The 21,375-nt window shown below is 54.8% G+C and overlaps 9 protein-coding genes across 9 annotated transcripts; 5 read left to right on the top strand and 4 right to left on the bottom strand.

Annotated features, from left to right (window-relative positions):
• Positions 1-976: 976 nt before the first annotated feature.
• N7482_009645 (DEAD/DEAH box helicase) lies at positions 977-3,278 on the top strand (the record flags this gene model as incomplete). Its single annotated transcript, XM_056691769.1, has 7 exons — positions 977-1,296; positions 1,355-1,617; positions 1,670-2,030; positions 2,092-2,398; positions 2,457-2,650; positions 2,708-2,856; positions 2,938-3,278. 7 exons carry the CDS (start codon positions 977-979, stop codon positions 3,276-3,278), a joined length of 1,935 nt encoding a protein of 644 aa, XP_056539475.1.
• Positions 3,279-3,917: 639 nt separating this feature from the next.
• On the top strand, positions 3,918-5,486 carry N7482_009644 (polysaccharide deacetylase family protein; the record flags this gene model as incomplete). The annotated part of the gene is made up of 2 exons (XM_056691768.1): positions 3,918-4,966; positions 5,027-5,486. The coding sequence occupies 2 exons, from the start codon at positions 3,918-3,920 to the stop codon at positions 5,484-5,486; spliced, it is 1,509 nt and encodes a 502-aa protein (XP_056539474.1).
• Positions 5,487-6,127: 641 nt separating this feature from the next.
• On the bottom strand, positions 6,128-7,547 carry N7482_009643 (glycosyltransferase family 31 protein; the record flags this gene model as incomplete). Its single annotated transcript, XM_056691767.1, has 2 exons — positions 6,128-6,454; positions 6,528-7,547. The coding sequence occupies 2 exons, from the start codon at positions 7,545-7,547 to the stop codon at positions 6,128-6,130; spliced, it is 1,347 nt and encodes a 448-aa protein (XP_056539473.1).
• An 868-nt stretch (positions 7,548-8,415) lies between these two features.
• Positions 8,416-9,612, bottom strand: N7482_009642 (phosphopantothenate--cysteine ligase CAB2; the record flags this gene model as incomplete). Its single annotated transcript, XM_056691766.1, has 1 exon — positions 8,416-9,612. The coding sequence occupies one exon, from the start codon at positions 9,610-9,612 to the stop codon at positions 8,416-8,418; it is 1,197 nt and encodes a 398-aa protein (XP_056539472.1).
• An 867-nt stretch (positions 9,613-10,479) lies between these two features.
• On the bottom strand, positions 10,480-12,077 carry N7482_009641 (uncharacterized protein; the record flags this gene model as incomplete). The annotated part of the gene is made up of 7 exons (XM_056691765.1): positions 10,480-10,598; positions 10,655-11,353; positions 11,404-11,457; positions 11,510-11,706; positions 11,772-11,781; positions 11,854-11,929; positions 11,988-12,077. 7 exons carry the CDS (start codon positions 12,075-12,077, stop codon positions 10,480-10,482), a joined length of 1,245 nt encoding a protein of 414 aa, XP_056539471.1.
• A 1,044-nt stretch (positions 12,078-13,121) lies between these two features.
• N7482_009640 (putative esterase/lipase) lies at positions 13,122-14,027 on the top strand (the record flags this gene model as incomplete). The annotated part of the gene is made up of 1 exon (XM_056691764.1): positions 13,122-14,027. One exon carries the CDS (start codon positions 13,122-13,124, stop codon positions 14,025-14,027), a length of 906 nt encoding a protein of 301 aa, XP_056539470.1.
• Positions 14,028-14,947: 920 nt separating this feature from the next.
• Positions 14,948-16,607, top strand: N7482_009639 (uncharacterized protein; the record flags this gene model as incomplete). Its single annotated transcript, XM_056691763.1, has 2 exons — positions 14,948-15,892; positions 15,954-16,607. The coding sequence occupies 2 exons, from the start codon at positions 14,948-14,950 to the stop codon at positions 16,605-16,607; spliced, it is 1,599 nt and encodes a 532-aa protein (XP_056539469.1).
• Positions 16,608-17,044: 437 nt separating this feature from the next.
• Positions 17,045-18,094, bottom strand: N7482_009638 (uncharacterized protein; the record flags this gene model as incomplete). The annotated part of the gene is made up of 2 exons (XM_056691762.1): positions 17,045-17,943; positions 18,007-18,094. 2 exons carry the CDS (start codon positions 18,092-18,094, stop codon positions 17,045-17,047), a joined length of 987 nt encoding a protein of 328 aa, XP_056539468.1.
• Positions 18,095-19,058: 964 nt separating this feature from the next.
• Positions 19,059-20,886, top strand: N7482_009637 (SD08430p; the record flags this gene model as incomplete). The annotated part of the gene is made up of 2 exons (XM_056691761.1): positions 19,059-20,458; positions 20,538-20,886. The coding sequence occupies 2 exons, from the start codon at positions 19,059-19,061 to the stop codon at positions 20,884-20,886; spliced, it is 1,749 nt and encodes a 582-aa protein (XP_056539467.1).
• Positions 20,887-21,375: the final 489 nt, after the last annotated feature.

Below are 21,375 nucleotides of genomic sequence, written 5' to 3'. Positions count from 1 at the left end.
CCCGTGCCCACGCTTACGGCGTATATTTCCTTCTACCCGCGGCGCTGGAACGGAGCGGGATCCACTTGTCACTCTGACTGGACTGTTGCACTCAGCGGGCAGTGTGGCATTTGGAATGCCGAGGACCACAGCTTCCGAGGTTCAACCCTCGGTCGCTAATGCCCCAAACGCGGAAAACGAATGCTGCGACCACCGAATCCTATGCCGATGCACTTGGCAGGGGTCTTTGGGGCCGCACAATTGGGGCGTGTGGTGTGCTCGCGCTCGAGATCGCAGTTTGATACTTTCGATATCGCCTCTACCCTTTCGGCTAGCCTCGGTGAAGATCTCAAGGTAAACAAATTGATCGACGCTGTCAGCCGTCCCACTGGGTCGTGTGCTTCTATCAAATAAACATATAGATCCGACTACTTGTGATTTTGAATCAAGCCTCATAGGATCCGTGCATACTCTCGATCTATGTGTATCTCCTACCTAGACAGAATACAGCGCCTGGCTCACCTAGAGGTGCAGTCTCACCTGAGGGAGCTGCCCACGGGTGCCAGAATATATGCACAAATGGGATAGCATCGTGGTAGAAGCAAGGATGGCCGATCAGGTCGACCACTCACGATTCTATTATCTCGTTGATCTGTGTTCTACGGATTGCTCAACCATTCGTAGATGTCGTCCCCTGAGATCCTTGTTTGCCTGTATCGATGTTGGTGGCTGAGGCTCAAAGAGGTTCCTTCCAAACGAGGACGGCGCTGAGAAATATTCACCACACGTCGCTTTGTTGACCTTCGTGTCTACTCCTTTCTCCTTCCACCTCACCTGCTCACCTCCCCACCTCTCCACTACCTTGTTCAACGTGTCGCGTGCCTCTTCGCACGTGGTAATCAACCATTCAAACGGCTAGGTTTATCATTTCAACCGAACGGTTCCTTTTACTCTTCTCTGCACCCTCAAGGCTTTCTCTGCATCTCCTCACACCAACATGGAGGGGTTTGACGAGGCGAAGGATGTCCTACGGGACGTCTCCAACAATGTTGACCGGGCCTTCGCCCATGATGGCGAGGCTGACTCCTCTGATGGGACTGTGAAGCCAGCTGGAGTGCCGCGTGAGAAAGGCTGGACGGACCCAGTTCCGTTCAGCTACGAAAGCTACAATAATAAGGAATTCACAGATTGGGCTGGCGTGGCGGCCCGGTACGAATGGAAGGATGAGTACGGTGATATTGGTCCTCGCAGCCTCGAGCTAGAGGAACAGCTTTTCAACGATGACTTCATCCCTCGCGCGGGTAATCGCTTCAATGAGTAATTGCCCTACTCTCCCCTTCCATTTTCCGTTTACAAAATGACTAACGGGGAATAGGCTGAAGATGTCCGGCCAAGAGGAGCCTTACTCAGTTCAGATCGAGAGTGAGGCCAAGCTGCAGCCGGTGGCCACGGTAAGCTGCTTTCGGTCCTCGGGATTTTATTTCACTGCTAACATGACCCAGTTTGAGGAGGCTGGGATTCACCCGGTGCTTGTGGAGAACCTCCACCGTTGCCTCTATGCATGGCCCACTGCCATTCAGTGCTACACGATCCCGGCCATTCATGAAGAACGGGATGTGATCGGAATTGCTCAAACTGGTCGGCACCCTTTACCCAAACATTTCTCACTTCGAGGCACTAACCTGGCTAGGCTCTGGAAAAACCGGTGCCTTCTTGATTCCCATTCTTTCAAAGCTTATGGGGAAGGCTAAAAAGCTGGCCGCTCCTCGCCCAGATATTGCTGCAGACTGGAATCCTCGGGAGCATGCAGTGAGGGCCGAGCCATTGGTTCTCATTGTGTGCCCCACGCGAGAACTCGCAAATCAGATTTTTGACGATGCGCGTCGTTTCTGTTACCGATCCATGCTTCGTCCCTGCGTCGCGTACGGAGGGGCTCCCGCTCGCTTCCAGCGTGAAGAGTTGCAAAAGGGATGTGATATCCTCATTGGAACCCCAGGCCGTATCCTTGACTTCATGAAGCAGCCGCATGTGTTGTCGCTGCGTCGTGTCCGGTCAGTGCACATTTGTGTTAGCCTCATTACGATGGTAGTGAATTGACTGACACTTTTCAAGTTACACGGTGATTGATGAAGCTGATGAACTGCTGCAAGCAGACTGGGAACAGGAATTTAAGCACCTTATGGCTGGAGGTGGTAAGTTTGGCGCTGACGCTTTATCCCCAACCCAATGCTCCAGTGTTCCTGTCTCTGATCATATGACTGTCGCAGATATGAACGAGGACTCAGATCACCGATACTTGATGTTCTCGGCCTCTTTCAATAAAGAGTGCCGACAGCTCGCTCGGACCTATCTGAGTCGCGACCATATTCGTGTCCGAATTTCACGCCCCGGAAGTGTGGTTCGGCACATTCAGCAAATCGTATGTGTTGATCATGATGGGGATGATACAGACAGCTGACCTGCTCGATATCATATAGGTTCACTGGGTCGAAAATCCTCAGAAAAAGCAGGCTCTGTACGACCTGCTGTTGAGTCTAGTTCCCACTCGGACTCTCATCTTCGTCAACAGCAAGCAGGAAGTCGACTACGTTGATGACTTCCTGTTCAATCAAGGACTGCCCACCACCTCCATGCATGGAGATCGCACCCAGCGTGAGCGGGAGGACGCCATGTAAGTGCCTCAACTTTCCTCATTGGACTTGGTTCGATCATTTTCTGAAATAAAAAGCCGCTCGTTCCGAACCGCGCGATGCCCAATCATGATTACCACCGGAGTGTCTGCCCGTGGTCTGGATATCATCAACGTCATGCATGTGGTCAACTATGACCTCCCTCGTGCCTCTCAGGGAGGTATTACGGAGTACATGCACCGAATCGGTATGTTCAATTCTCCTCTGGATCATGACTTCTTTACATTATTGAGCAGCATCTACTAAATATATTTCTGGATGTATGCAGGCCGAACTGCGCGTATTGGGAACGAGGGACTTGCAACCTCCTTCTACAACGAACGTGACGAAGATCTGGCTCCAGACCTGGTCAAATTGCTCATGGAGAGTAATCAGACGGTCCCCGATTTCCTTCAGGTGTTCAAGCCCTCGGACGCTACCCTGAGCTTCGACGACGATACTACTGACAGCGAAGCTGATCAAGCTAAGACTGAGGCCGAGGCAGGGACCTTCGGGTGGAGTAGAGACGGTGACGATGATGACAACGGTGCCAATGATGAAGGTGAGCCTGCAGAGGAGGAGTCGCAGTGGGGCCGTCCCACCATCAACAAGGACGATGACGGGTGGTAAAGCTATCCCAAAGCGCCTACCTCCTATCAGCCTCTCTCGATTCGTGCCCATTTTACGCAGTCACACATGGTGTTACAAATGATCGTTGACGGCAACGAGAGGTGACTTTATGTGTTCTTCGCCATTCTTATCTTTTCGGTGTTTGCACTACAGCCAGGCGGCACATATTCGACGGCTAATTCTTCGTGGCATGGATTTTGTGCACCCGGGATTCTTCGGGAGCCCAAGAGAAAAGTGGAGTGGGGATTTAATAGGGGTTGATGTACGTTCCAGATGAGGATGCGCTGGAGGACGCTGCAGAGTGGGCGCTACTATTTAGTTGTTGCTCAAGGAACCTCCATGGTCTCATGGGGATTCTATCGAGTTCGGTAAGGCGAGGCGTGGTTTATGCTTTCATATCTCAGCCAGTTGTAATCTCTTCAGTTTTCCTGGTTTCCGGAGTTTCAAGCTTCCTTAGCCGTACGTAGGACAGCGCAGATGGCGAAGACGTAAGCTATGGCAGGAGCTGCACCGCACTTACTCAATTTGAAGATCACTGGCTTGACTTCCGGCATTACCACCAAAGTTGCACTGATAATCCTATTGTTTGCTCGCCCTACCAACCTATTATCCAATCCTTACGGAAGTGCATGTCCCATCATGCGATCCCCTCTTTCTTTGATCGCGCCAGCCTTCGCTGTGGCACTGCTGCTCCCCGCAGCGACGAGCCTGGTCCATGGACCCTACGAGCTCCAACACTGGTTTGAAACCCGCCACGAGAGAACCAAGTCAGCCGAGGGACCTAGATTGACACCGTCACTGGTCATTGACACCTTCCAAGACCTGCTCCACAATGACCTGGGATTCTGGCACGGCACCGGCGAGAATTTGACCCTCCAGCATGAGCCTGGCTCCATGCGCCTGTTTCCTACTCACCCCGACCAGAACTTCCATACGCAATTTAATGCATATGGGTGCTTCAGCCTCCTTCCATGGCAGGATCACTTCCTGCATGTGGTTTTTGAGGGGAATGAAGATTTTACTGTCTCACTGAACGAGAACAATGCGGAGTGCTCCCCAAACCGGGCTCCGTTTCCTGGCGTGCCCGATAGCGTGCAGGCGTCGAGATACGTTATGAGAACAAGGGAGGAGAGTTCCGACGATGGAACGGATGACTGGGATGAGGGCTTCAAGTTGGTCCAGCAGCCGGAGATGAAGAAGCCGCCGCCCACCAACAACAGCTACCGGGACGATGTGCACGATGATAACGGCCAAGCTCCAGCATATTCAGAGAGGACCGAGTTGTTCATTCCTCTATCTCATTTTCGGATCAATCAGCATCGCGTTGTCTCGGTCTCTTTCAGCGGCTTCTACACCAAGGAGCCCATCCTCATCCACCGTGTGGAGTTTGTGTCGAATATCCCTGCCCCATCCCCATCCAACAATCAATTCACCATCCCAGAAAAGCTTCCCACGGGACAGCTAGTCCTCCGCTGCAGTCGACCCAATTCATTCGCCTTCGGCATTGATGATGGGCAGCCTCAATATGCACAAGATGTAATGAGAATCCTTGACGAGGAGGACGTTCGGGCCACATTCTTTGCTGTCGCAGCTGGACTCAGGGATAGCTCGACCAATTTCACCACATTCTACCAGGAGATGTTGAAAAAGGGGCACCAGGTTGCTTTGCATTCCAACACTCATCCTAGGTAAGTCCCCGGTAGCTATGCATGTACTAATCCATGAATCGATCGCTAATATATTTCAAGAATGGAAGGGCTACCGACCCTCGGTCAGATTGATCAGGAGATTGTTCAATCTATGTTGACAATGCGGGACGAGTTAGGCATTGACTGTACGTCGATCTTTCCACACCATGTGGGAATGACACTTACCAAGGATCCCAACAGCCTCATACTTCCGCCCCCCTTCGGTACTGTCGGTGCGCGGATGCGTCAGCAGCTCGCACAACATATTCGCAACCCGTACATCGTGAATTGGAGCGTTGACGTCGAAGACTGGCTGTGGGCCAATACGTCGACTCCAGAAAAGCAGCTGGAGGCATTTTACCGCGACATCGCCAGAGGTGGCAACCTCGCTGTGATGCACTTCCTAGATCCAACAACTGTTGCGTACCTCCCGCAATTCATCAGACATGTCAGGGATGCTGGACTCCATATTATGCGAGTCGATCAGTGTCTGGAGGATCCGAACAGCCCAAACTTGTGAGCAAGGCAGTACCATTGTATATACTGGGCGGCATGAGGTATTCTTTTTGCGGTAAAATATTCTTAGAGTATAGGTCCCTAGGTACCGTTGTCCTTCGTTTGATTCCCTTAGGATATCCCAATCGATTGCTTTGGGTCTAGAGTCTGCCATTTGTAGGAAACTTTGGATATCCCCTTGTAGTAGATGATGTTTTCCAATAACTCGTACCACATACCAGAACTCCAGAGCCATGTAAGAAGAGCAAAAGCAAAGGCAAGTCAAGAACCCAGAGTCCTGAAGAAATCCGTATAGCCATTTGACGTGCGCAGCAACAACAAACTCAGGATCGCCATGCTAAGCTTCAATCCAGCACAATTCTCTCCGCACGGGTTCCTTTATACCCAATCACCGTGGATTTTTCCATCAAAGAGACGCCAAGAATGTAGTAAGACACGGAGGAGAAGACACAAGGTGAAGCAGACTAAAACCAGTCCCGATGCCATGCATATAGATATACTCCCATACCAAGACCATTCAATCCCATCCAATTCCATATGCACCAAACCATAACGAGAGCTTCATAACACCGGTAGGACAAAAAAAAAGCAAGGCATACAGATAGTCAACCCAGTACCAAGCATAAGACACAGGGATGTTCCCACCTAGCCGGCTCCGAATTCGGGCTCCTTGCATATCCCATTCATATCCATCATCTCTCGGATCCGACTCGTCAGCCAGCCCGATGCAGCGGTGGGATTCGCAGAGCCGAGGCGTGGATTGGTGCCTGTGAAGCACATACTGTCGCGGAAGGAGAATTGCACGCAGGTCTTCTGCGCCTCACAGATCTCGCGGCAGTCCTCGAATGTCGAGGCGAAAGGCTGTTTGTCGTCGGCCAAGTTATCCCAATTGAGTCTTGTCGGCCGAGAGGCTATTTCGGGGTAGAGGTATTCGCGGAAGACGTCGCTATGCAGGAGGATGTGCTTGTTTTTCTATTGGGAATCGGGCGTCAGCGTGGGGGCTATTTGGGTATTGAGCAGCACAAGGGGAGGGGTAGTAGCTCACATCGCGCCAGCGCTTCTGCTCGAATTTCCAGAGCTCTTCGATCTCGCGCGAGTTGAGGTGGTGGAATGCTACGGCTATATAGCACCATGGGTGTCGGTATAGGTCGGTTGTGAACTGATCCAGCTCGCCGAGGTTTGAGTTCTGCAGGATTGGCCAGGTGAAGTGCAGGTCGACGCCGGCGTCAGCCAGGACCTTGCCCAGGACGCAGTCGCCTGCCCAGTGCTCATCCGTGTAGTGGTCGAGCTCGGCGCGACGGGCGTCGTATTGGTCGGACGCGCGCTGGAGGGCCGGATTCGAGAGCATGAAGCCCGAGCCGCCGTGGGCGAAGATCACGTCCGCGATCTGCGTCTCCGTGCCCAGATACCACGGCTGTGTGTGGTCGAAGTGGCTGAGCCAGGCCAGCAGGGTCGGCCATGAGACGTAGGTATCGGCCTCCATGAAGACGAACCACTTGGCATTGGGCTTGTAACGCAGCGCCTCCTGCGCCATCGGCAAGAACTTCCACTTGTCCAGTTTCCAGCCCGGGTTATTCGGCTTGCCAATGGCGGAGTTTGCCTCGTCCGCGAAGTCGTCCTGCTCGAGGCCTTTGCGCCCGAGCTTCGCGATGCGGTTGTAGATGTCGAAGTCGGGAATCTGTTGGGTCACCTTGGGGTCCATACTGCGGAGCACATCATGGAGCTGCACGCCCTCGATTACCTCCTCGAAGTCGGAGTATATCACATAGTGAGGGATGCAGCGCAGCGTGCTCTGGAAATGAACCGGGACCTTATCCCTGGATTCGGTCGCGCCGGTCTTCATCACAACCAGCACATCCTCAATTCCCGGGAGAGGGGGACAGAACGGAGCGGGCTCGCCGGCATTTTGAGGGTCGGCGCGGTCGGCGCGGCCAGCGCTGCTGGGGGCGGGTTGTCGTTGGGGTTGGAGATCGGACTGGAGCGTGAAGACATGGTACAGGAAGAAGAGGGCGACGGCGGCGGCGAAGGCAGCAAACCGGCGGCTATAGCGGCGACGGGGGACCATCCTGGGTCGTAGAAGCTGTCAGTCGCCCGGGACAATTGAGGGCATCGTTCCCCGAGGGCTAAAAGAACAGGTCGCCTGCAGTTGAGGAATGGTTCCAGGGCACAAAAGCACCGATCGACAAGGGCCGCGCCTCAAAGCGGGTGCTGACACAGCGGGACGCGTAGGACTGTTTTCCGGGGGCCGAAGGCGGCTGGAATGTGAGTATGTGGGGTTTCAATTGCACAAGAATGCCAGATTTAGATGGCCAGACCTATCGATCGAACTCGGTTCATCTGGCTTCTTTTGTTTCTTCCATTGCTACTGTATCATATCTGTGTTTCCGTGTGTGGGAGAAGAGACGCCTGTTCCCGCCTCTTGGATCGTCACGACGATCGACTTCCACGATCAGCATCCCTCGAACCCCTGAATCGCAACGAAAGAAGGCAAGTTGGAACAGGCTTGAACCTACTTTGGTCGTCTATCTACCGCGTAAGTCTCTCCAGTCAGCGCGGATCAATAGTGACACCACTCTATTTGTCCCGTACAGATTACTGTCGAGACGCTCCCATACTATACATTTAAAGAATTAAGCACCATTGTGCCGTATCAGTATTGCGACAAAGCTACCTCGGTACAGCCGCTTTTAAAGTGCGGCAATCCCGATGAGCATTTGATCCAAGCAGCCCTCCATACTTGTTACGGTTGATAATTGATACTCGCAGCTAAGCGGCCTCGCGTCAACCTTCGGACATCCAGGGCCCCATATGGAGCACTGTACGTAGACTATACAACTCGCCCCAAACCTAGACGATGGAAACCAGTTTTCTTTGAATTAGAAGATCTAGTCGAAACTATACCGAAAGCCAGCGGGACATGAAATATCATTTCCCTATGAAGCATTTGTCGTCTTCTTAATCATGTTTTCATGCAGTTTAACCAATTCCGGGATGATAATACTTTCGATCTCGAGGCCCCCTCCAGCTTGGAGCGGAGGAGGCTGGTCTGCCTCTGGGGCTGGCGCAGAGCGGCCTTTTTTGATCTCAGCCAGTCCAACTTGATCCTCCACGCCAGAAATACTCTTGCTGCGCCGAGCTTTGGGGACGCGAATCCATTTCTCGTATGGCGGGTCGGGCGTAATGAAAACAACTTCCCACTTTCTCGTAGACAGCAGGTTGCCAATCACCAGATGGTGCGAGTACCGTTGGAGTGCCGTCTTCGCTTTGTATACGAGCAGCGTGGGGTCTGTCTCGAGCTTGAACGAGACGACCATACTTCCATCAGGAGCCCAGCCATCGACGAGGCGGTGCAGGAACTTGGGGACCGGGTCGAGGTCAATGACAAGCTTCTTGTGACTCCTCGGTGGCTCGTTTTCGTTTTCGCCGGTGTAGATTTCATCCGACCCAATGGCACTTTCCTTATCGAAGCAACTTGGGATTTCGGAGGACTGGATCTTGTGTTCGGCCATGCGGTTATGAGGAATGAAGAAGTCGCTGACTGCGGCCGCGAGATAGAAAAGCGCATTGGGACCCAACGGGCGCATCAGCTTTGCTAATGACCGCAGCTCGAACATGTATTCGGAGACGGTGGTGAATGGGAGCAACAGCAGCAAATTATTTTGCTTGGCATAGCGATATTTACGCAGCACATCGCGCATCTCGTCTTGGTACTCGCTACGCACCACGATGCGGCCATGATCGGGATTTTCTGACTCGGACGTAGGCGGCGCCTCATCCATGAAATCCAAGAAACAATTTGTGGAGTGACTGTAGTGTCGCGAGTACGGCAGGAGACTGTACTGGCGATGCAGAAAGATTACCGCATATCCTTGCTCGAGGAAGTACTCCGCGGACGTGGCACCACGGGTACCGGCGGAGAAATTGTCGATGAATCGCACGGTCTGTGTCTCCAGAGGCACCGTTGTTCCACCAGAGGTCACGAGTACCACGCGCCGGTTGGCTTCCACATGACGCTCGATGAACGCGCGGGCCAGCGCTTCGTGATTGGGAAGCGCCTTTGGCGGTGGGTATTCATTGAAGTACGCGGACTCCGCTTCCGCGGGCTCCATGTCGCCAAGTGAGGGGGCCATTTTGGGCGTGGTGGTCAATGAAGAAAAACCCCAGGGACTCAAGAGAGGAAAGCTTGACACGCCCGTGGCAAATACTCGGTAGCTCGGCCGCAAATGGCCGGGTTTCGCAAATCAGAAGCCGAGGATGTCGTCAATGGAGGGGTACGGGCGGGATGCGACCCGGGAAGTCGTTCTGTCAATCGGCGTCGTGCGATTGATAATGGCCCGTTCAATGCAACGTAACCGAGTCTGCGACCATGACAAAGCTCGGCTAAGCTGCTTTATAGCGATGTTTGTCTGAGGGACTTTCCGAAGCTTCCATCGATCACGTCGAGTACCCCGCCATTAAGTTGACAGCAGCGGAGATCGGAGGGGCTGTGTTGGTGCTAGCGCTGCCGTTGGACCGATGCAAGACACCGGCTGGGTAGCGCTGAGAGCACTGTAGACACGTTGAGAAGCCGGTGGATTCAACAGGGGGGCCAGACTGCTCGGCGCCCGCACCAGTTGGGGTCACGTGGGGCTCACCGGGGAGGTGAAGTACCGAATATATCGCAGCACTCGTTCGGGCCTACGGAGGAGTCGAAGATTACCGTCCATATTAATCTCGATGGTGTAGATCATATCATGTCGGCAGAAAGTCGTGCTAGAGTAGAGAATGTGTGTGAGGTGGCCAAGGAGCTGACAAGGAAGTTCGCTTATCTACCCTAACGAAAGCAAGTTGAACCGCGGTATAAATGACACTCCCCTGACAACTTGGCCAGGATTAGTTGATAGTTGTCCGGGTGATGCTAACTATTGAATGGGCAACAGTCCGTGGGAAGCAGATTTAATCGCTCTACGATTTAGATGTAGTCTTTTCAGGGTGCAGATTTGAACTATGCTAATGATTCACTGCAAGTAGCGACTACGCAAAGCTTGACTAATCGTGCTCATGCGACTAGCCATACCCCCATGCTGCATATTGCTCATAAGAGCCTCTTCCAAAGCCGATTGTGTAACACTGGCGTCTAAGGAAACCCCCTGTCAGCAGGGAGCACAATAATATCAGGGCCGGGAAACTCACCATCCAGGTCGCTGAAGCTGCTCCCCATGCTCGGAGTACCATCGCTAGCCTCCCGGGCGGAAGTTTTTGACCTGCGTGGGCTTTGGCGGGGCGCTTCGCCGGCTCGGTGGGGGCTTAGTGCGCTAGCAGGCTGGCTGAGGTGGCGACTATCGCTGTTTGTCGAGCTTGCTGGGGCGCCCGAGCTCATAGAGCTGGTGGAGGACTCTGTGGCCACGGGATTTCTGTGGCCAGATAGGTTGGCAATACGTCGTCGTGTGGCAGCAGCGCGCTCCGCGTCTAGGCGTAGAGTTGTACTCAGCTCTTCACCAGACCGGCCTGGTGGAGCTTGGTCAGGTTCTCGGGAGAGGGGTAGAAATGCCGGGGTATCGTCTTCATCTTCTTCCTCATCGTCGCGGAGACCGACGCGCTGAGTGGAAAACTTGCCAAACTTTCTGAAGCCGTGCGTTCTCTGACTTAATTCCCCTTCGGAGTCCGACTCTGTTGAGCTCGAGCTGAGGTCCTCTTCTTCGAGGGGTGGAGACCGCAGGAAGGATGTAGCAGGTGGCTGCTCCCGTCTGGTGACTGATGGTCGACGAACAAAGTTCTCCCAACGCTGCTCTCTACCCTCTGTCGGAATCTCATTGCGAGAGGAGTCCCGAGAGTGGCGGGCTTGGTTAACGGTAGTAATCGAGGTAGAGCTGGTGCGGCGGCCACTAGGGACTATCAAAACTGTCAGCTCGGTCACGTAGCATATTGTGTGAGAAAATGACCTGTTTGAGGAACGTCCTTCTGTTGAGATACCTGCCGGGTGAGGCCTCGATTTCCTATATATGAATCATCAGACAAGTAATGAACCGGAATGTTCGTACAGCATACCTGCAGGGACTGGTCCCTTTGATGGATGTCCACTTAAAGCCGTACTTCCCGAGACAGAACCCGGTGCTGGCGAGGGAGAGTTCGACTGCACCGGAGGTACCTTGCGCATCTGTGCCCGTACCTGGGATAGCTGTCTGTCATAAAGCCAGGCAGCTTGCTGAAGCAAAAACTGCAAAGTGACATCAAATTTCTCAGCCCTATGCATCTGATGTTAGCTTTGCCACTCTCCGGCGTGCTGAGGCTGAGGCCAGGGTCTACTTACAGGGCTTTCCCTGTTGCGAGATCAGCTATCTATTAAAAGGTGGTGATGGGTCAAAAGCATCAGGGCACGGGTCAGCACATACAGTCTATATCATCTCCCTTTGAGGGCCGTGAAAGAATATCCCATAACGCCTGGTCTTTGACCGCATTCCATTCCACCTGACGGGGTCAATATACGGCGCGAGGCGGAGGGTCTGCCCGTGACTAGAGGACTTACGGGAGGCGGATCAACAAAATCTCCCCTGGGAAATGGTAAGCGGATGAACACTGTGAAGTCGGTATCGCTCGGGTCTGTCCTGGTGGCCATGGCGGTCGTGGTTGCTGATAGCGGGTGGAGCGGAGTCCGCAGCTGGCTCGAGTATTCACAAAACGCCGCTAGAGAATCAAGATAAGCTCCGGGTCCTAGTATTATCGGAAAAAAGCCACACCTAGATCCCAATATTCAAAATGTTCTTTCACTGGGGATTCCGCGAAACACCGACCTTCGAACGATGAGAGTGTGAGCAGATGAGGTGACGACGGGTGGGCTAGCGCCTGATTGGCTGGAGAGGTGCGTGCTCCTACCTCACTCTTGACGTGGATTTTAGGTTGGGTCGCCTGGAGCGGCGATTTTTTGCCCAAAGAGCTTGAAGGCCATGGCATCTCCAAAAGGTCAACGCACCATACTATCACCAAATTAGCACAGCCTCCGTCCTACCTTCATTTCGCATATGGCGGAGTAAAGAAGCTGTTCCATGTCCGTTTTGCATCACAGCTAAGTAAAATAGCGGGAAGAACCAATCAGTGGCATTCATGTGCCTGTCTCAATAAACATTTCCTTCTACTTGAAACCGTGAATATTAACAATGTACAAGCAACCAACTACTCCATACCATTCTTCCAAACAAATGCGATACTCCAAGATTTTGACAGCTGGGTCAAGGTTCAAGCCTAGGCAGAGGCCCTGCTTGTAGGCGTGTCTGCCCTGGCTTCCATTGTGCGTTTGGAAGGTTCAGCTTGCGCAGTAGGAGAGGGAGTTATCCTTGCGGAAGTTGGCTAAATACATGCTGAGGTAAAGCTCTATAACCTGCATACCAAGCTCCCCTCATCCCCTAGCCATTTTGCCCCCTAATTCGAAAGATGCTTTGAAACCTTTTGCGAACACTCAACCAGGCCGTTTACCTGTTTGTATAGTTTGTATCACTGTATACCATTTTTGTCGCAGGGATGGGGTCAGGTTAGGATTGGTGAGGAGCTGGTAGGTTCTGCAGATCTCCAACACGCGCCTAGTCCCATTCCTGCCTCGGCCCAGACAAACTACACCGACCTTTATCCCTTCGCAAAAGCTCCTTTCCCCTCTCCAACCGCCAGCATGCCGTCCATCACGTCCTTCTTGAGGTACTGCTACCTCAAGACCCTAGCCGTGCTCCTGCGATCCGTGGTGTCGGTGTCGCTGTCGCTTGCTGCCCGCCCTGTAGAGCGGCCAGATGAAGTGCGTCACATTGCATCGCGCGATCCGTGGAGGTCAATCAAGGTTCATGTGTACCGCTCAGCCCACTCCACAACGGGGCCAACTCCAGTGCTGGTTAACTTCAACGGCAGCGGATTCCTGCTGTCGATGCATGGCAGCGACGATGAGTTTTGCCAGCTTGTCAGCCAGAAGACCCCGTACACGGTCTTGGATGTGCGGTATCGCCTGGCACCCGAGAACCCGTTCCCGGCGGCATTGAATGATGTCGAGGATGCCATTCGCTACGTCCTGAGTCGCACTGAGGAGTTCGACACCAGCAGAGTTTCTATCTCCGGATTCAGTGCAGGTGGGAACCTTGCCCTGGCCGCGTCAGCGACACTCTTTCCTCCTCATACCTTCCGCTCTCTAATTGCGTTCTACCCCGTGCTGGACCTGGCCTCGGACGCAGCCGCGAAGGTAGCTCCAGACCCCAAGGGGCGGGTCATTCCAATCTCGATCGCGCGACTGTTCAATCGCTGCTACGTGCCTCCCGGCGTGGACAAACGGGACCCCCGGATCTCTCCCAAGTACGCCGACTTGGACCGGTTCCCGCACTGTTTGTTGATGATCACCGCTGCGGGCGACTCGCTGGCCCCCGAGGGAGAACAACTAGCGGAGCAGCTCCAGCAACTGCCGGGACGGCATGTGGTCAGCGAGCGCATGGCGGGTTGCGACCACGCGTGGGACAAGCGCACGCGGGCTGAAACCCCGCAGCGCCGGCCCCGGGACCAAGCATATGCACTGGCTCTGGACATGTTGCAGGCTTAATCTTATTGTGCGGCTTCTTCTCGTTGGCCCATATATTGATCTTTTTCCGTCTTCGTGGCACCTACTTTCCGAGTGCCCCTGTTCCTGACCCGTTTTCTTGCTCCCATGGCTCTCGCCACGCGGGGACCACTTTGGACCGCCGGGAACCACTCCGGGCCGCGGCTCCATGAGTACCAACCCTAAGCCCTACTCTGGTTAGCCCCAGCTGCTGCAGGATGAATGGGAGCTGGCTGACCTGGGTTTTGTCCGTACATCGTATATAGCTTTTCTATGCAGTTTGTTTCTGCCAACGCGCTGGTAGCGGCCCGTATCTGCGAACGTGCGACTGCCAACGTGCCAGCGGATGGGCTGTTGGACTGGTCCACATGGGGCATGAGGCGTGGGCGAATTGCTTCAGGGTTGTCCCGTGGGTCACCCGGTTTCATTAAGCCGTAAGAACCACATGGCAACAAAAAAATAGGAGGGGACCGATCGGTAGAGGGATCTCCTGCATCGGGCAACCCTTTTAACCTCCTCTTCCTAACCTCTGACTCGTTCCCTTCCAGTCCTTACCGTCTATTCTTACCCATCACTGTGCAACTGCCCAGGAGATTAATATTAATCTATCGACCAACTGTCGCCAACCGGAGTTATTGCCCCTCATCCCACTACTGCTACTACTTCCCCCCTCCCCCCATTGCGCTCTCTGCCAGCTACTTCATCCTGACCGCACATCCCGCCCCCAAATAATCAACCGGCGGATGCTGTCATTGTGCGCCTTGTCCTCGTCCACCGTCCCTGTGGTTCAGTGGACGAGTCCACTCCCTTCGCCCTCCTCGTGAACCTCGCGCCGCATTCCAGTTTCTCCACCCCATCCACCCGGTCCATGCGCGCCCGCTGGCTAGGCGCCCATCGCCAACTCCGGTCCTGTATATAGAATCATGGACGCAACCCAGGCCGGGACTTCCGTCCTTGACGAGGACAAATACCGGGACGAGGTCCTCTGCCTCTCCGCGGAAGCTGAGCAAGTGCGGGCGCAACAGCTTTCCGATGAGGCGCAGGCCCTGGGCCTGAAGGTCCCGCAGATCGAAGCCTCGGCATCGCTAAACGCCTCCATTCACTCTGGAATGGTCGATCTCTCATCCCCTGTGTTTTCGTCTGGATCGTCGACCGATCGGAATTCTATCTGCGAGGGATCGATCACCCCGTCCCACGAGCCGTCGTCCGCTTCTCCGCTCGACCAGGTCGTCTCATCGTTGTCACACATTACAATTGCTTCGGAGCGCGTCAAGCCGGGGAGTACGAGATCGCTGGCATCTTTATCGACCCGCCCGACTTCGTACTGCTCCAGTGACAGCCGAACAGTGCTTGACAACTATGGAAATAATTATGGAGGGCTGTCGCCCACGCCGAATCGGGCTTCCGTGCTGAGCGTTGCCTCGGCCGATCAGAAAGAGAAGCGCCGCCACAGCCTGAAGAATGCTATTGGGCGTATACACTTTCGCAAGAAGCGGACGCCCTCAAACGTCCAGACCCCGCCGAATGCGCAAATCATGATCTCGAAGGATGAGGGAGGAGTGGTGGATCATGTTTATCTAGAGAGCAAGCGAGACCTCCCTCCCAGCAGCCACGAGGTATATGCCCGGCCGAGCAGCACGGCCGAGTCTCTTTCGAAGCTGGAGATTCCCATATTCGACAAGGAGGCGCTGCAACGAAGCTTAGATGATCCTGAATTGGCGGAAATGTTGGCACGGCATCGAATGGAGAGGAACAGGCATCTGGCGTTCCAAGATGTGGCACTAAGCACCCTCCGGCGCCGGCACCAGACCGCCCTCTCCGAGCGGCAGTCCGACAACGAGCGCCAGCAGGGTGAAAAGCGCGAGAAGGTATGGCCTGAGCTATTCGCAGGAGGTTCCGAGCTATTTTACTAATTTGGGTATGTCACAGAACATTGAGGACGCCGCTCGCATGGAAGAGCGTCAACTTGCCGTGGAAATGGAACAGCAACGCGAATTCGACCGTGCAAAGCAGAACTCGCGCACTCGCATCAAGCACATGGAAGGGTACTTCCGGAACGCGAGTCCTCCACCTTCTCCTGCGCCAGCAGCGGAACGATCTTCCGATTCCTTCTCAGGCTCCGAGTCCACGACCCCGCCCGCCCGCCGCTTTACGCGCCAGCAGAAGGAGCAGCTCGAGCAGCAGTACCATGATCACGAAACTATGGACGCGCTCCACGAGTCTCGCATCAAAGTTCTTCGGGACCGGCAGGAAGTCAGACTGCAGGAAGCTATTGCGCGCATGGAGCGCGAGCTGAACAACATGTGCGCCCAGCACAGCAAGAATATAACCGCATTGCAGGCCGAGCACCGCTCCGAAGAAACGTCTATGATCCAGGCCTTGGACAACAAGAAAACCAAGCTGCAGCACCGGTGGGGTCTGGAAGAAGCCATTCTGCGCCGACAACTTGAGGTGCGACATGGCCATCCATACGGTCCTTTACCACCTCTCTCGTTTAGTGCCGCCGATACCGAGACTCGAGATTCGGCCGCCTGTCTGTCTGGCCCTTCTCCCTCTCTCCCCGAAGCCGAGACCCAGCAGTAAGACTAAGACCCTTCAAAGCCCTATTAATTCGCCGGGCCGTCTGCTTCTAATATTCGACTTGCATTCGCAACGTTCGGATTCGACCTATATCCTCCCGAAACCGGACCACTTGCAAAGCGATTCAATCTTTTTTTAATACTACCTAATGCCCTTATTACCTCTTCTTGTAATCATACCTTTTATGCGTGAATATTTGATTTCTACGTTTTTGGTCATTTTTGCCTTGTCTATACATATCGCATGGCGGCGGCTGTTTTGGTTTCCAGATGTGCATAGCATTTGATTTTGGGATACTACGGCTCTGCTGAATAGATACTTGATTTACCATATTGATACTGATATGATATTCCTTTCCTTGATGGATTCATTGAATGCTGTAAATGGGGTATCATTGGTTGCCTTTCTTGCAAATATCACCGGAACGCCAGCGGCATGCCTCATGCTGTTCTTGAGTCGCGCCTTTGTAGTCTGTCGAGAAGGCTCTCCACTCTTCCACCGGCGCCGGTCATCGCATTTTCAGTCTGTTTGTCCCGGCCACCGTCGCCGATAACAACTGCGCGCTCCACGATACCAGTGTTAGACAACTTGAACCGCCCAACTCGGCCATCTTCCCATTCCATGCGCACATAGCGTGCCTCGAGGGCAGTCAATGCCAAAGACACAATGCCGCCTCTGGCTTCGGGCGACAAGCGCTCAGCGGGATCTAATTGAGACTCTTCGCTCAACCCCAGTTTCTCGCGCAGAAGCTCAATCGCATCTGTGCGGAGATGCCACGCCACCAGCTCCCGTCGTAACTCGCGAACAAACCCCCGGAGATCTTGCTTCCCCCCAGCGTTCCGGCCTTTTTGTACAGGCTTCAGGGCCTCAATCGCTTCCCCGTCAGACTCTTCTCCATGATCATCTTCCCCCTGCACCTTGCGCGACACAGGAAACGGCAAGTACACGCTCTCGAGCTTCGACAGCGCGATAAACGCCGGGATGGTATGCCGATGAACACAGAGCCTCTTCTTGACCTCACCACGGGCGTGCTCTGATTTCAGGAGTACATAGTATGGTTTCGCGAAGCGACCGTTCCGCGCGCAGATATCGATCCGCACGCCAAGCAAGCTCTCGGTCGGCGCGGCGGGCGATGGATCTTTGAATGGGAATGCGGTAGTACCGAAGCCGATACGGTAGTGGTTTAATTCGGAGTGTTTGCCTGCGGCGTGAATAAGGGGCGAGACTTCATCGTGGATGGAAGTTAGAGCTGGTGGGAGCTTGCGCGTGAGCTTTTGGACGGAGTCTGAGGAGAGGAGGCTCGAGGCAAGAAAACGTTTGCGGCGTTGGAGAGTGCGGACTAGACAAGGGGTTGTTAGCTGTTGCCTTTTGATTCAGGTGGAGGGCTTTTGTTGGGACGGACTTTCTGCGCGAATGGACTGGATGTCTTCATCCAGCTCCTTCTCGAGCGGGTCTGGAGATGCGGGTGCATCTCGCGCGGGCTGGGCCATTATTGGAAAGTGGGAAGGCGGGCAATCCGTCGTGGTTATCGAGTGCTTGTTCTCAGATTGCCTGAGACCTCGTGGCCAGCTAACCACAATGCCCTGGAGTGATGGTAGCTGGTGTAGCGCATGCAACTCGCGATGTTTGTGTTTACCCAGATCACACGTGACCCCGCATCGAGGATTCCCGTCTTTAAACCAAACGGCTGGCCCTTCGATACCCTAGTTGCCGCCTGTCGGCAGTAGACACGAAAAGAGTAATCCAGAACGTGTCGTCTCGCGCCTACAGGCTATTCCATCAGAAAAAAGCTCCTTGGACACTGTATGAGCGTGGCGGACACCGCGCAAGTGACTCTCTCTGCAGCGCCAACACGCTGATCTTCTAGAATACAAACATTGTACGACCTAAAAATCCCTCATTTCCAGCTTTATCGCGTAGACCTATAAGACGGCGTAGGGCTAGGACCCTGCAATGCCGTGGGAATGATTGCCCTGTGGCATACCCACTTGACGAACGACTCGATCTTAGTGTCCCCACGCTGCCGGGGAAGAACCCGCAAGAGGCCAGCTTGCCTCTCCACGCGCCGCGCGCCTCCCCTCGCACTGCCCACGCACTTGGGATCCTCAACCCACCTCACGAGGACCTCGTCTAACTTCCAGCCAACTCGTCCCCCATGCATTGGTCACTCGTTTATAACTCCCCGACCGCTCATCACGCGTGGAACCAGCCAACGTGGTGAACCACTCGAGCTCTCGAATTCATCTAGGCCACTGCGAGCCCGTTCTCCGTGCCCTACCTCGACACCCTCCCTCGGAAACCTCCACTCTCTGCTCTTTTCTCCCCTTGACGGCGAGCTTTCAACCTCCAATCCTTTCTATCGACACAGCTCCCTCGAATTCCGACTTGAAACCCAAATCACACTTTCGCTCCCTCCCGCATCCGCCACCCTGGCTCCCCTCGCTTCATTCTTCAATGACACGCAAAAACGCCTCCCTCTCCAAGCGCCGCTCCACACCGAGCCTGAAAGTAGCAACCGGCCAAAACGGCCATGCGAACGGACACGGGACCGGCAAAATGAACAGCAATATTGAAATGCGCAAACGCGACACTTCCACCGAGTCGTCCGCCGAACGCACCGCTCGCGTCCTTCAAAACCCCAACTTCTCCCTCGACAATGAACCCCCCGTCCCCCCAACGCCCATCCTCACGACCACCAGTTTCCGCAATCTGCCGTCCAGTGACCGGAGGAACTTCCTGCTGCTCTGCGTGCTTTACTTCTTGCAGGGCGTGCCGATGGGCCTGGCGACGGGCTCGGTCCCTTTCCTGCTGAAGCCGTACCTGTCGTACGGGCAGATCGGCGTCTTCTCGCTGGCGTCGTACCCGTACTCGCTGAAGCTGTTCTGGAGTCCCATTGTGGATGCCGTGTGGAGTCCGCGGTTTGGCCGCCGCAAGAGCTGGATCACGCCGGTGCAAGTGATTGCGGGGCTGGCGATGATCTTTCTGGGCGGACGTATTGGCGATATGATGGTGCAGGCGGGCGCCAATGGCGGCGAGGGCGTGTGGAACTTCACCTATTGGTGGTTCCTGCTGGTGTTTTTCTGCGCGACGCAAGATATCGCCGTCGATGGGTGGGCTATCACCCTCATGTCACCGCCGAATATCTCCTACGCGTCCACCGCCCAGACAGTTGGTCTGACGGCCGGCCATTTCTTGTCTTACACCGTCTTCTTGGCCTTCAACTCGAAGGAATTTGCCAATCGGTGGTTCCGGGCTGTCCCCAGCGAGGGTGGCCTGATGTCGTTGGGCGGGTACTTGACCTTCTGGGGATGGGCATACCTGTTTGTGACATTGTGTCTGGCCCTGCTGAAAAAGGAGGACCGCACCAAGGAGCGCGACAGCATTTTGGACGTCTACAAGAGCATGTGGAGCGTATTGAAGTTGAAGAACATCCAAACCATCATCCTGATCCACCTGATCGCCAAGATCGGCTTCCAGGCCAATGATGGCGTAACCAGCTTGAAATTGCTGGACAAGGGATTCGGCCAGGACAACATGGCGTTGGTCGTGTTGATCGACTTTCCCTTTGAAATCATGCTTGGCTACTATGCGGGCAAGTGGTCCACCGAGTACACGCCGATGCGGCTCTGGGGCTGGGCCTTCGTCGGCCGCTTGGCGGCCGCGGTGCTGGCCCAGTTCACCGTGATGATCTACCCCAGCGGCGCGGACATTCCGTTCTGGTATCTGCTGACCGTGATCCTCGAGCATGTGGTCTCGACCTTCATGAACACAGTCATGTTCGTGGCCATCTCCGCGTTCCACGCCCGTATTGCTGATCCGGCGATTGGCGGAACTTATATGACCCTTCTCGCAACGTGAGTGCTCCCCTCCCCCCTCCTGGCCGGCCTTGTGTATAGGCCGCTCTGTCCAAACCACCCACTAACCCGCATCCAGCGTCTCCAACCTGGGCGGCACATTCCCCCGCTACTTCATCCTCAAGCTCGTCGACCTCTTCACGGAGGCAACCTGCATCCCACCTTCTGTCGCCCCGCCCGCCGACACGCTCACAGATGCCCTCGTCACCACAGCCTTCTCCTGCGCCTTGGAGCCTGCGAAGAACCGCTGCGTCAACGGCGGCGGTGTCTGTGTGGTCGACCGCGACGGCTACTACATCACCAACATGCTCTGCGTGGTCATTGGCACCGTTACCTTCTTCATGTTCATCAAGCCCGCCGCCACGAAGCTCCAGAGCCTGCCGCTTCGAGCTTGGCGGTTGGCGCCAGGTTCCTCGGGGCGCGAGTGATGGTCAGAGCCACCTTGGGCGATGGGGCCCGTGTCGCGCCTCCTTGGCTTTTGCTTGTACTGTAGTTGTATACCCGGGTGGGATATAGCAATAGAGCCACCGCGAAAACAATAAATAAGAATTAGATTGTTCCCCATGACCCTCTCCGCTGGTCCGTTTCTGTCCAGGCTACTCGTCCGTGCTGACAGCCTCGTATTCATGGCCTTCGCTTCTCTTCGACAACCGGATGCTCCTCCGAGGACGTGGGCTTGTCGTAGTGCGCTCGCACTAGCGGGGCGGGGCGGGCTATACTCACGGCCCGACACATCCTCATCCGCTCACACTCCATCGTTAGAATGTACCTTCCGCTGCCATAAATCCGAGGTAGCTCGCAATTCCATCTTTGTCTCAGCCCAAGTCGCCACCACCCCAATGCACCCCCAGATTCCAGGAGCTGGACTCCCCCCGCCAGGAAAGTGCCTGCAAAGAAGCCCCCAGAACAAGCCATGC

This window comes from Penicillium canariense, assembly GCF_028826845.1.
Source record: "Penicillium canariense strain IBT 26290 chromosome Unknown utg000007l_segment0_segment0, whole genome shotgun sequence".
NCBI lineage: Eukaryota > Fungi > Ascomycota > Eurotiomycetes > Eurotiales > Aspergillaceae > Penicillium > Penicillium canariense.
Note: the sequence above shows the minus strand (reverse complement) of the source record. Positions and strands in the feature narration are given on the sequence as shown.